The sequence below is a fragment of the Oncorhynchus kisutch genome, unplaced genomic scaffold (assembly GCF_002021735.2).
Source record: "Oncorhynchus kisutch isolate 150728-3 unplaced genomic scaffold, Okis_V2 Okis05a-Okis16b_hom, whole genome shotgun sequence".
Lineage (NCBI taxonomy): Eukaryota > Metazoa > Chordata > Actinopteri > Salmoniformes > Salmonidae > Oncorhynchus > Oncorhynchus kisutch.
Window position 1 is genome coordinate 3359587 of NW_022261982.1, and position 13384 is coordinate 3372970.

General features: G+C 41.1%; 1 protein-coding gene across 1 annotated transcript; it reads right to left on the reverse strand.

Moving 5' to 3' along the window:
• Nucleotides 1-4097: 4097 nt before the first annotated feature.
• LOC109876621 (OX-2 membrane glycoprotein) lies at nucleotides 4098-12963 on the reverse strand. Its single transcript, XM_031813291.1, has 6 exons — nucleotides 12872-12963; nucleotides 5527-5862; nucleotides 5033-5338; nucleotides 4911-4946; nucleotides 4723-4825; nucleotides 4098-4639 (listed from the first exon to the last, which is right to left on the reverse strand). Exons 1-6 carry the CDS (start codon nucleotides 12924-12926, stop codon nucleotides 4573-4575), a joined length of 903 nt encoding a protein of 300 aa, XP_031669151.1. The 5' UTR covers nucleotides 12927-12963; the 3' UTR covers nucleotides 4098-4572.
• Nucleotides 12964-13384: the final 421 nt, after the last annotated feature.

Below are 13384 nucleotides of genomic sequence, written 5' to 3' on the forward strand. Positions count from 1 at the left end.
GTCCCAGACAATTCGTAATAGAACATACCAGAAAGCTTATAATCCAAATGATTGTGATCATCAGGCACCAGTGTTTGGAATACATTGACGTCATTATCACGCAGACCTTTGACAATGGTCTGTTTTGTCAACGACCTCAATTTATTCCAAAAACTGGGGTTAACCAAATGATGCCAATAATAATGATGCCAATAAGAGAATGGAGACTTTTAATTTGAAAACGTGCAGGATACCTCTTTCCGGTTTCCATTACTTGTTTTATACTGTGTAATGCTTGTTCGGGTAGCACTCCTCACAGGCCGTTCGGTGTACGCTTTCTTTGTTGGTGAGATGAAACTGCCAAAATTTTGAAAGGTATTATTGTACATCAGAATTGAAACAGGACTTGTATAAGCCTAAAATGTTCATGTTAATCGTAACATGTTCACAGATGAAAGTTCACGTTTATGTATGGCTATTCTTACAATCCTAACCATTTAGAATGGATTTTCTTACGATCCTTGAACGTACGTATGTGTGACGTACGTTCAACGTTTTGGAAGATATCTGGCTCCATAGATTTATGACACATGGTATAACAAGCGATGTCACAACGTACATTACAACATTGTTTAAACATTTTATTTATAAAAGTAGAAAACAAAAACACACACAACAAAGTATATTACAACATTGTGTATCTTACAGCATTTGATTAAAAAAAGTGAAGAATTAAGAAAACCACCCACACCATGAAAGTACCTAACATTTGATTTATAAAACCCCCAGTAAAGAATAAAAACCACACATAAGTCTAGTTTGGATTCATCAGGTGTCATCATTAACCAACTACAAAACATATTTACATACAGACTGTATTTAAGTATAAAATAAACAGCAGGCCTATGTGTGTCAGCCATTCAGTCCACTATTCAGTACCCACAATGCCTATGGATAGAAACAGTCTTTGAACCACACAGATGTGTTTGAGACAGCATAGCAGTCACTCAAGTTCTCATAAAAAAAAGAAGTAAAAACAGTATTGACAGCTATGGTCTAAAACAAACATAACTGACCAGTGTTTGAAATACAGTACCATTAAAGTGATCATCACACTTTTATTTAATCCATTTTAGAATAGTTCCAACGGCTGAGCCTAATATAGTGTATAAGAGGTCATACAAGAAGTTTTATAGTGAGTCATATGTTGATGAGGTAAATCATATTTGCTGGTCTTTGATGTGTAATGAGGAGCAACCAGACACTGCACTTGACACATTTATGAAATAGCTTATTCCAGTTACTAATTAGTATGCACCCATTAAGAAAATGACTGTAAAAACTGTTAAATCCCTGTGGATTGCTGAGGAATTGAACAATTGTATGGGTGAGAGGGATGAGGCAAAAGGTATGGCAATTAATCTGGCAGCCCAACTGATTGGCAAACGTATTTCAAATTAAGAAATCATGACTAATTAAAATAAAACTACACTATGAAACAAAAATAAATTATATAAGGAATCATAGTAAAAGGCTTTGGAGCACCTTAAATTAAATATTGGGAAAAAAGGCAAACTCAGCTCCATCATTCAATGAATCGGATGGCTCATTTATCCCAAAACCAACTGATATTGCCAACTACTTTAATGACTTTTTCATTGGCAAGATAAGCAAACGTATGTGTGACAGGCCAGCAGCAAACGCTGACACTACACATCCAAGTATATCTGACCACATGATGAAAGACAAGAATAGTGCTTGTGAATTCCGTAAAGTCAGTGTGGAAGAGGTGAAAACATGATTGTTGTCTATCAACAATGACAAGCCACCAGGGTCTGACAATCTGGATGGAAAATTACTGAGGATAATAGCCAATGATAATGCCACATCTTCAATTTAAGCCTATTAGAAAGTGTGTGCCCTCAGGCCTGGAGGGAAGCTAAAGTCATTTCGTTACACAAGAATAGTAAAGCCCCCTTAACTGGCTCAAATAGCCAACCAATCAGCCTGTTATCAACCCTTAGTAAACTTCTAGAAAAAATATATATTTGACCAGATAGAGTGCAATTTCACAGTGAACAAATTTACAACAGACTTTCAGCACACTTATAGGGAAGGACACTCAACAAGCACAGCACTGACACAAATGAATGATGATTGGCTGAGAGAATTTTTTTTTCTTTTTTCGATTTTACCCCTTTTTCTCCCCAATTTCATGGTATCCAATTATTTTAGTAGCTACTATCTTGTCTCATCGCTTCAACTCCCATACAGGCTCGGGAGAGACGAAGGTTGAAAGTCATGCGTCCTCCGATACACAACCCAACCAAGCACTGCTTCTTAACATAGCGCCATCCACCCCAGAACCAGCCCCACCAATGTGTCAGAGGAAACACCGTGCACCTGGCAAACTTGGTTAGCGTGCACTGCACCCAGCCCGCCACAGGAGTCACTGGTGTGCGATGAGACAAGGATTTCCATACCGGCCAAACCCTCCCTAACCCGGACGATGCTAGGCCAATTGTGCGTCGCCCCACAGACCTCCCGGTCGCGGCCGGTTACGACAGAGCCTGGGCTCGAACCCAGAGTCTCTGGTGGCACAGCTGGCGCTGCATTACAGCACCCTTAACCACTGCGCCACCTGGGAGGCGGCTGAGAGAAATTGATGATAAAATGATCATGGGGGCTGTTTTGTTAGACTTCAGTGCAGCTTTTGACATTATCATTCAGTCTGCTGCCGGGAAAACATATGTATTATGGCTTTACACCCCCTACTATAATGTGGATAAAGAGTTGATTGTCTAACAGAACACAGAGGGTGCTCTTTAATGGAAGCCTCTCAAACATAATCCAGGTAGAATCAGGAATTCCCCAGGGCAGCTGTTTGAGTAAAGCCAGTGTGTCTATGTATGCGGATGACTCAACACTATACAACAAAGAGCTGCGGTTAGTTTCGGATAGGGTGGCAAGGAATAAGTTAGTCCTGAATATTTCCAAAACTAAAAGCATTGTATTTGGGACAAATCATTCACTAAACCCTAAACCTCAATTAAATATTGTAATGAATAATGTGGAAATTGAGCAAGTTAAGGTGACTAAACTGCTAGGAGTTACCCTGGATTGTAAACTGTCATGGTCAAAACATATTGATGCAGTAGTAGCTAAGATGGGGACAAGTCTGTCCATAATAAAGCACTGCTCTGCCTTCATAACAGCACTATCAACAAGGCAGGTCCTACAGGCCCTAGTTTCTACCTTCTTAACAACACTATCAACAAGGCAGGTCCTACAGGCCATAGTTTCTACCTTCTTAACAACACTATCAACAAGGCAGGTCCTACAGGCCCTAGTTTCTACCTTCTTAACAACACTATCAACAAGGCAGGTCCTACAGGCCATAGTTTCTACCTTCTTAACAACACTATCAACAAGGCAGGTCCTACAGGCCCTAGTTTCTACCTTCTTAACAACACTATCAACAAGGCAGGTCCTACAGGCCATAGTTTCTACCTTCTTAACAACACTATCAACAAGGCAGGTCCTACAGGCCATAGTTTCTACCTTCTTAACAACACTATCAACAAGGCAGGTCCTACAGGCCATAGTTTTGTCGCACCTTGACTACTATTAGTAGTGTGGTCAAGTGCCACAATTGTAGTTGGCTCAGAACAGGGCCGCACGGCTGGCCCTTAAAAGTACACGGAGAGCTGACATTAATGACATGCATGTCAATCTCTCATGGCTCAAAGTAGAGGAGAGATTGACTTCATCACTACTTGTTTTTGTAAGAGGTGATGACAAGCTCAATGTACCAAGCTGTCTGTTTAAAACACTTGCACACAGCTCGGACACCAATGCATACCCCACAAGACATGCCACCAGAGGTCTCTTTTCAGTCCCCAAGTCCAAAACAGACTATGGGAGGTGCACAATACTACATAGAGCCATGACTACATGGAACTCTATTCCACATCATGTAATACAAGCAGTAGAATCCGAACGGATACAGTGAAGACACATATAAAGGTACAGACACATGCATGTGTATACATTGTGATATTGTTGTATGGTGGTATTAAACATGTTGTATTGTAGAGATGTAGTGGTGTAATAATGTTATATGATGTACTGTTTTATATGTAATGTAAGTACTGTAATATGTTTGGACCCAGGAAGAGTAGCAGCTAATGGGGTTCCCTTATAAATACAAAATACAAATAACATACTGGAACAACACTGCAGCAATGCAACTCATTTGCATGTATGCGGTCACCATGACTACCACTCTACCAGGATGATCCAATAAGGTTCTACTAACACATTTAGAATGTACTGGATATTGTTGTGGTCCTGAAAGATATTAACATCAATGATACTGATCAGAGTCAGATCATGTTGTAGTAGTGTACTGATATAATGGCTTTGTGGGTAGTTACAGTTACATATTCTCCAGGGAGGACATTTGATGCTGAAAAGCAATTCAATGTTTTCTAATCTATTACACACAGTAAGTACAAACACTGTTTATTTGAAATCATAAACCCGACTGTTAATTAGAATATACGTCTTACTGTTAGATTAGACCTCTGGATTTCAGTCATCACGTTGAGGGTTGACTGTTGATAGTTGCTGTTCCTGTTCATTGCCTGCGGGAATTTGGCTAAAGATTGTTTTTGTAAGTTTGACTGTCAAGGTAAAATGAATACAGTATTTTCTCTCTGTCATCTGAACAGTAAAACTTACCTTCTTGTTGTATTTCTCAGTTTGCACCACAGTACCACAGTTCCACAGCACACAGCAATGAAACACAGTGAACCCATCACTGCACCAATCCCTGTTGGCTTAACTGTGAAAGATGACAGGATGAGAATGGTACAATTCACAGATAAGAGTGTCAGAGATTAGTTGTGGTCATTAGATTAATGACTGACCACTGATCCTGTCACCATCAGTGACCTCAGGTACACCTAGCACAGAACATACAGAGACAGTGCTTCAGAATGACACCAGCATGTTGATTGTTACTGTAGGCATGTACAGAACCATTTCTCACCAGGAAATGAAGCATGAGTTCTAGCTGGAATAACCATGGATACGTTCTTGGTGACACCTCCAGAGAACAGTGAGACCATACAGCCAACCCTGGTGTCTTTGTCAGGTAGACTGAATGCTGCCAGCGTAGAAGTTATGGTGACAGTGACAGTTCCGTTGAGATGGGTGACATTGGCCATTGTGGAATTTTCTAGAATTTCTGTGTCTTCCCAGGTTACTGTAGGAACAGGTCGTCCAGTAGCAGAACAGGACAGAGTGGTGTGACTGTTGTTGGTTTGTGTGATGAGGAGTGAGGGTCCATACAGCTCTATAGAACAACAGACACAGTTCACAGTGAGACCACAATGATTCCATTGAAATGATTTACTAAATGAATCCATTTTGATAAATAGTTTCAAGACATTGGATGTATGATCTGATAAAATGGCTGCTTGAAGTTCTGAAGAAGTTGTTCTGGGTCAATCATTTACAGTACATTATGTTATCACATTTTACCATTGACTTTGAGGCAGGTCCTTCCGCTGATAGGTCCATCTGGATAGGTGTTAAACAGACACTTGTAGCAGGACTCGTCTCCTCTTGACACTCCTCTGATGATGATAGAGCAGCTCTGCAGTCCCTCGTCTTCAAACTCCACGTTCCTCTGAAAAGGTGGGTTGACATGGGAACCGCGTTTGCTGTAGGTGGCCACATTTTCATTCGCCTCAGCTGTCACTTTTTGCCAGGTCACTTGCCGCACGTCTTTGAGTGTCATGAGCTCACAGGTTAAGACTGCATCTTCTCCCAGGGTTGCTGTGACAACCTGCTGTGTTGTCACCAACTGAGAGAGCCCTGCATGAAGACAGTTACACACTACTTAATACTTACTATATTACAAACTCTCTCACACACACACACAGTTGGTAGAGCATGGTGGTGTTGTGGGTTTGATTCCCATATTATTTAAAAAATGTAAGTCTCTTGGAGAAAAGCGTCAGCTAAAAGCCATATTTTTTAAAAATATATATTTATGGATTTTATAGCACAGGGCTTTGCCTTTTTCTTTTAAAAGCTTTTTTAAACTAAATTGCCAATTGTATGACTTTGAGGCAATTTGTGTTGCGTAGTGTAGTGTATTGTAGTGCTGTTTTGTGTAGCGTTGTGTTGCGATGCATAGCGTTGTGTTATGCAACTGTTTGAATAAAGAAGAGTGAGACAGAATGAAACATGTTTGTGATGTCATCATGAAATGTGTAGAAAGTTTCACTTTACTGAAAGCAGACAATCACTTTATTATGAGGCATTTCATCACTTCACCTAAAGCAGTCAAAGATGACTTTATACTGCAGCCATACTCAACTGGTGGACCGCGGTCCGGAACCACACCTAGAACAGGGTCAATACGGACCGCGGTCCGGAACCACACCTAGAACAGGGTCAATAAGGACCGCGGTCCGGAACCACACCTAGAACAGGGTCAATACGGACCGCGGTCAGGAACCACACCTAGAACAGGGTCAATACGGACCGCGGTCCAGAACCACACCTAGAACAGGGTCAATACAGACCGCGGTCCAGAACCACACCTAGAACAGGGTCAATACGGACCGCGGTCTGGAACCACACCTAGAACAGGGTCAATACGGACCGGAGTCCCGAGATCTTTTTAGGAACTCAGTCATGCTTTCAACTTAGTGCTGTTGATTGCTGCAATAGTAGAATCTACAAGGTGCAATTTGTAAATCTGGTAGTGCAAGGACAGTTTTCCTCTGATGTCATTCCCTGATAGAGCTCTTTCTAACCTGTCAGACATATCCAGTTGATCAACTACTTGCCCAAGTCAATTAGATAGGTATGTTAGGCTAACCAGCTATCTACATCTTGTAGTTGTTATGGTCAGATTAAGTAACCAGGGGCCTCGACCCCCAAGGGCCCGACATTTTGTTGAATCACTCAGGTACAGTATCATATGAACACACATTAGACATGGCAAAATGTGTAGAATTGCAGGAAATTAGCTTAAAAACTTCTAAATGTTCTCTCCACCAACAAGAGGGCTGTGAACAGTTTGGGGTCACATGGGTTGTAGAGGTTGGGGTTTGTTACTATGCCGATAAATGACAATATCCATCCGGACCTTTGTCACCTCGGAAAGTTGTGTGACTGGTCCCCCTGTTATAGTGGCTAATACGTATGCTATAACACACCATGAGAAAGATGATGTTCTGCTCATTGACAAAAATGTATAAAAATGCATCACACTAATGGTCATTATAATGATGTATGATCCTTGAGGACTGCAGTATGGGTTAGTAATGCATCACACTAATGGTCATTATAATGATGTATGATCCTTGAGGACTGCAGTATGGGTTAGTAATGCATCACACTAATGGTCATTATAATGATGTATGATCCTTGAGGACTGCAGTATGGGTTAGTAATGCATCACACTGATGGTCATTATAATGATGTATGATCCTTGAGGACTGCAGTATGGGTTAGTAATGCATCACACTGATGGTCATTATAATGATGTATGATCCTTGAGGACTGCAGTATGGGTTAGTAATGCATCACACTAATGGTCATTATAATGATGTATGATCCTTGAGGACTGCAGTATGGGTTAGTAATGCATCACACTGATGGTCATTATAATGATGTATGATCCTTGAGGACTGCAGTATGGGTTAGTAATGCATCACACTGATGGTCATTATAATGCTGTATGATCCTTGAGGACTGCAGTATGGGTTAGTAATGCATCACACTGATGGTCATTATAATGATGTATGATCCTTGAGGACTGCAGTATGGGTTAGTAATGCATCACACTGATGGTCATTATAATGCTGTATGATCCTTGAGGACTGCAGTATGGGTTAGTAATGCATCACACTGATGGTCATTATAATGCTGTATGATCCTTGAGGACTGCAGTATGGGTTAGTAATGCATCACACTGATGGTCATTATAATGATGTATGATCCTTGAGGACTGCAGTATGGGTTAGTAATGCATCACACTGATGGTCATTATAATGCTGTATGATCCTTGAGGACTGCAGTATGGGTTAGTAATGCATCACACTGATGGTCATTATAATGCTGTATGATCCTTGAGGACTGCAGTATGGGTTAGTAATGCATCACACTGATGGTCATTATAATGCTGTATGATCCTTGAGGACTGCAGTATGGGTTAGTAATGCATCACACTGATGGTCATTATAATGATGTATGATCCTTGAGGACTGCAGTATGGGTTAGTAATGCATCACACTGATGGTCATTATAATGCTGTATGATCCTTGAGGACTGCAGTATGGGTTAGTAATGCATCACACTGATGGTCATTATAATGCTATGATCCTTGAGGACTGCAGTATGGGTTAGTAATGCATCACACTGATGGTCATTATAATGCTGTATGATCCTTGAGGACTGCAGTATGGGTTAGTAATGCATCACACTGATGGTCATTATAATGCTGTATGATCCTTGAGGACTGCAGTATGGGTTAGTAATGCATCACACTGATGGTCATTATAATGCTGTATGATCCTTGAGGACTGCAGTATGGGTTAGTAATGCATCACACTGATGGTCATTATAATGCTATGATCCTTGAGGACTGCAGTATGGGTTAGTAATGCATCACACTGATGGTCATTATAATGATGTATGATCCTTGAGGACTGCAGTATGGGTTAGTAATGCATCACACTGATGGTCATTATAATGATGTATGATCCTTGAGGACTGCAGTATGGGTTAGTAATGCATCACACTGATGGTCATTATAATGCTGTATGATCCTTGAGGACTGCAGTATGGGTTAGTAATGCATCACACTGATGGTCATTATAATGCTGTATGATCCTTGAGGACTGCAGTATGGGTTAGTAATGCATCACACTGATGGTCATTATAATGCTATGATCCTTGAGGACTGCAGTATGGGTTAGTAATGCATCACACTGATGGTCATTATAATGCTGTATGATCCTTGAGGACTGCAGTATGGGTTAGTAATGCATCACACTGATGGTCATTATAATGCTGTATGATCCTTGAGGACTGCAGTATTGGTTAGTAATGCATCACACTGATGGTCATTATAATGCTGTATGATCCTTGAGGACTGCAGTATGGGTTAGTAATGCATCACACTGATGGTCATTATAATGCTATGATCCTTGAGGACTGCAGTATGGGTTAGTAATGCATCACACTGATGGTCATTATAATGCTGTATGATCCTTGAGGACTGCAGTATGGGTTAGTAATGCATCACACTGATGGTCATTATAATGCTATGATCCTTGAGGACTGCAGTATGGGTTAGTAATGCATCCTACTGATGGTCATTATAATGCTATGATCCTTGAGGACTGCAGTATGGGTTAGTAATGCATCACACTGATGGTCATTATAATGCTGTATGATCCTTGAGGACTGCAGTATGGGTTAGTAATGCATCACACTGATGGTCATTATAATGCTGTATGATCCTTGAGAACTGCAGTATGGGTTAGTAATGCATCACACTGATGGTCATTATAATGCTGTATGATCCTTGAGGACTGCAGTATGGGTTAGTAATGCATCACACTGATGGTCATTATAATGCTGTATGATCCTTGAGGACAAAGTGACCAGCAGTTATGAACACTATGTTGCTGTACATTATAACATCAGTAGAGGATGCCTGGTTATAAAAAAAAAAAAAGCCTTCCTCACCATCTTAAATAAGCATGCCCCATTCAAGAAATTCAGAACCAGGAACAGATATAGCCCTTGGTTCTTCCCAGATCTGACTACCCTTAACCAACACAAAAACATCCTATGGCGTTCTGCATTAGCATCGAACAACCCCCGTGATATGCAGCTTTTCAGGGAAGCTAGAAACCAATATACACAGGCAGTTAGAAAAGTCAAGGCTAGCTTTTTCAAGCAGAATTTTGCTTCCTGCAACACTAACTCAAAAAAGTTATGGGACACTGTAAAGTTCATGGAGAATAAGAATACCTCCATCCAGTCAGCTGATGTTCTGAAAGAGCTGCAAAATCTGGACCCCTACAAATCAGCCGGGCTAGACAATCTGGACCCTTTTTTTCTAAAATTATCTGCCAAAATTGTTGCCACCCCTATTACTAGCCTATTCAACCTCTCTTTCGTGTCGTCTGAGATTCCCAAAGATTGGAAAGCAGCTGCGGTCATCCCCCTCTTCAAAGGGGGGGACACTCTTGACCCAAACTGCTACAGACCTATATCTATCCTGCCCTGCCTTTCTAAGGTCTTCGAAAGCCAAGTCAACAAACAGATTACCGACCATTTCGAATCTCACTATACTCTCTCTGCTATGCAATCTGGTTTCAGAGCTGGTCATGGGTGCACCTCAGCCACGCTCAAGGTCCTAAACGATATCATAACCGCCATCGATAAGAAACATTACTGTGCAGCCGTATTCATTGATCTGGCCAAGGCTTTTGACTCTGTCAATCACCACATTCTCATCGGCAGACTCGACAGCCTTGGTTTCTCAAATGATTGCCTCGCCTGGTTCACCAACTACTTCTCTGATAGAGTTCAGTGTGTCAAATCAGAGGGTCTGTTGTCCGACCTCTGGAAGTCTCTATGGGGGTGCCACAGGGTTCAATTCTTGGACCGACTCTCTTCTCTGTATACATCAATGAGGTCGCTCTTGCTGCTGGTGAGTCTGTGATCCACCTTTACGCAGACAACACCATTCTGTATACTTCTGGCCCTTCTTTGGACACTGTGTTAACAACCCTCCAGGCAAGCTTCAATGCCATACAACTCTCCTTCCGTGGCCTCCAATTGCTCTTAAATACAAGTAAAACTAAATGCATGCTCTTCAACCGATCGCTGCCTGCACCTGCCCGCCTGTCCAACATCACTACTCTGGACGACTCTGACTTAGAATACGTGGACAACTACAAATACCTAGGTGTAAAATCTCCTTCCAGACCCACATCAAACATCTCCAATCCAATGTTAAATCTAGAATTGGCTTCCTATTTTGCAACAAAGCATCCTTCACTCATGCTGCCAAACATACCCTTGTAAAACTGACCATACTACCAATCCTCAACTTCGGCGATGTCATTTACAAAATAGCCTCCAATACCCTACTCAACATATTGGATGCAGTCTATCACAGTGCCATCCGTTTTGTCACCAAAGCCCCATATACTACCCACCAATGCGACCTGTACGCTCTCGTTGGCTGGCCCTCGCTTCATACTCGTCGCCAAACCCACTGGCTCCAAGTCATCTACAAGACCCTGCTAGGTAAAGTCCCCCCTTATCTCAGCTCGCTGGTCACCATAGCATCACCCACCTCTCCAGCAGTTATATCTCTCTGGTCACTCCCAAAACCAATTCTTTCTTTGGCCGCCTCTCCTTCCAGTTATCTGCTGCCAATGACTGGAACGAACTACAAAAATCTCTGAAACTGGAAACACTTATCTCCCTCACTAGCTTTAAGCACCAGCTGTCAGAGCAGCTCACAGATTACTGCACCTGTACATAGCCCATCTATAATTTAGCCCAAAAAACTACCTCTTCCCCTACTGTATTTATTTATTTTGCTCCTTTGCACCCCATTATTTTTATTTCTACTTTGCACATTCTTCCACTGCAAATCTACCATTCCAGTGTTTTACTTGCTATATTGTATTTACTTTGCCACGATGGCCTTTCTTTTGCCTTTACCTCCCTTATCTCACCTCATTTGCTCACATCGTATATAGACTTGTTTCTACTGTATTATTGACTGTATGTTTGTTTTACTCCATGTGTAACTCTGTGTTGTTGTATGTGTCGAACTGCTTTGTTTTATCTTGGCCAGGTCGCAATTGTAAATGAGAACTTGTTCTCAACTTGCCTACCTGGTTAAATAAAGGTGAAATAAAAATAAAAAAAGTCATTATGGTTATAATTATAATGCTTTAGGACTATTGGTGTACTGAATTAAGAGACTTAATGAGTCTTTATGTGTCTATAACTATGCTTATACTGCATTATTAACCTATCATTATGAGTACATATATAATGCTGTATAATGCATCATGCATATGGGATTCATAGAAAGTGTTACAGTATATAGGAGGCCTTTGGTTTACAGTTTATGACAGTGACTTTCACTACACTATACCGTTTATACAGTGACTTTCACTACATTCATAATGTCATTTATCTGTACATATTTGTATATCTGTATAGTGGAAGATAAATTAAATAATGAATGCAGTGTATTGAAATATATAGGGTTAACCCAGCCACCCCAGTCAGACTGTTCTCTCTCCTACCACATGGCAAGCGCTTGCCATGTGCTTGCCATGTGCTTGCCATGTGGTAGGAGAGAGAACAGTCTGACTCGGGTGGCTGGTTTTTTTACGCTGCTGCTACTCTCTGTTTATCATATATGCATAGTCACTTTAACTATACATTTATGCACATACTACCTCAATGCAGATAGTCCGGGTAGCCAATGTGCGGGGGCACCGGTTATTCGGGCTAATTGGGTCCCGCCACACATACATGTACATTCAACCTCAATCAGCCCGACTAACCGGTGCCTGTATATAGCCTCGCTACTGTTATTTTTTATTTATTGACTTATCTATTGTTCACTTATTACTTTTTTTAAACTTAAAAATGGCACTGTTGGTTAGAGCCTGTCAGTAAGCATTTCACTGTAAGGTCTACTACACCTGTTGTATTCGGCGCACGTCACAAATAAACTTTGATTTGATTTGAAAGCACTTCATCAATTAAAATAAAAAGCGGGCTAATGCAGTATATCATGCATAAAACTGATATAACTCACCTTTAGGGAGGACTATTAGCTGAATAAACAGGTAGTTGTGGAGTGCAGGAGCCATGGTGAAAATGATTTTCCCTCCTGATTTGAATGGACCTATCACATACGGACCCTCCTACACTGAAAGTGAAAGTAAACTCTTGCTGGTGTATCACCGGTTTTAGTTGAGAAGGTGAATTAGTTGAACTCTTCTTAAAACAGATAGGAGCTGACATATTACCCACATAGCCAAGGGAGTCTGGTGCAGCGCTATTAAACAACCTAGTCCTGATTGTGATGTTACTGTAAACTGAGCTATAAACAAAGTAGCCCTGATTTGAAATGGGGATGTTACTGTAAACTGAGCTATAAACAAAGTAGCCCTGATTTGAAATGGGGATGTTACTGTAAACTGAGCTATAAACAAAGTAGCCCTGATTTGAAATGGGGATGTTACTGTAAACTGAGCTATAAACAAAGTAGCCCTGATTTGAAATGGGGATGTTACTGTAAAACAAGGTGACGGGGAGCACATAATAC

What these genes read in the sequence shown, in the direction of transcription:
- LOC109876621 (XM_031813291.1), bottom strand. Translation starts at nt 12,926, where the DNA reads ATGGCTCCTGCACTCCACAACTACCTGTTTATTCAGCTAATAGTCCTC. An exon ending in GCTAATAGTCCTCCCTAAAG is followed by an intron (nt 5,863 to 12,871) that starts GTGAGTTATATC and finishes GTCTTCATGCAG; the next exon opens with GGCTCTCTCAGTTGGTGACA. An exon ending in TGATGGTGACAGGATCAGTG is followed by an intron (nt 4,826 to 4,910) that starts GTCAGTCATTAA and finishes CATCTTTCACAG; the next exon opens with TTAAGCCAACAGGGATTGGT.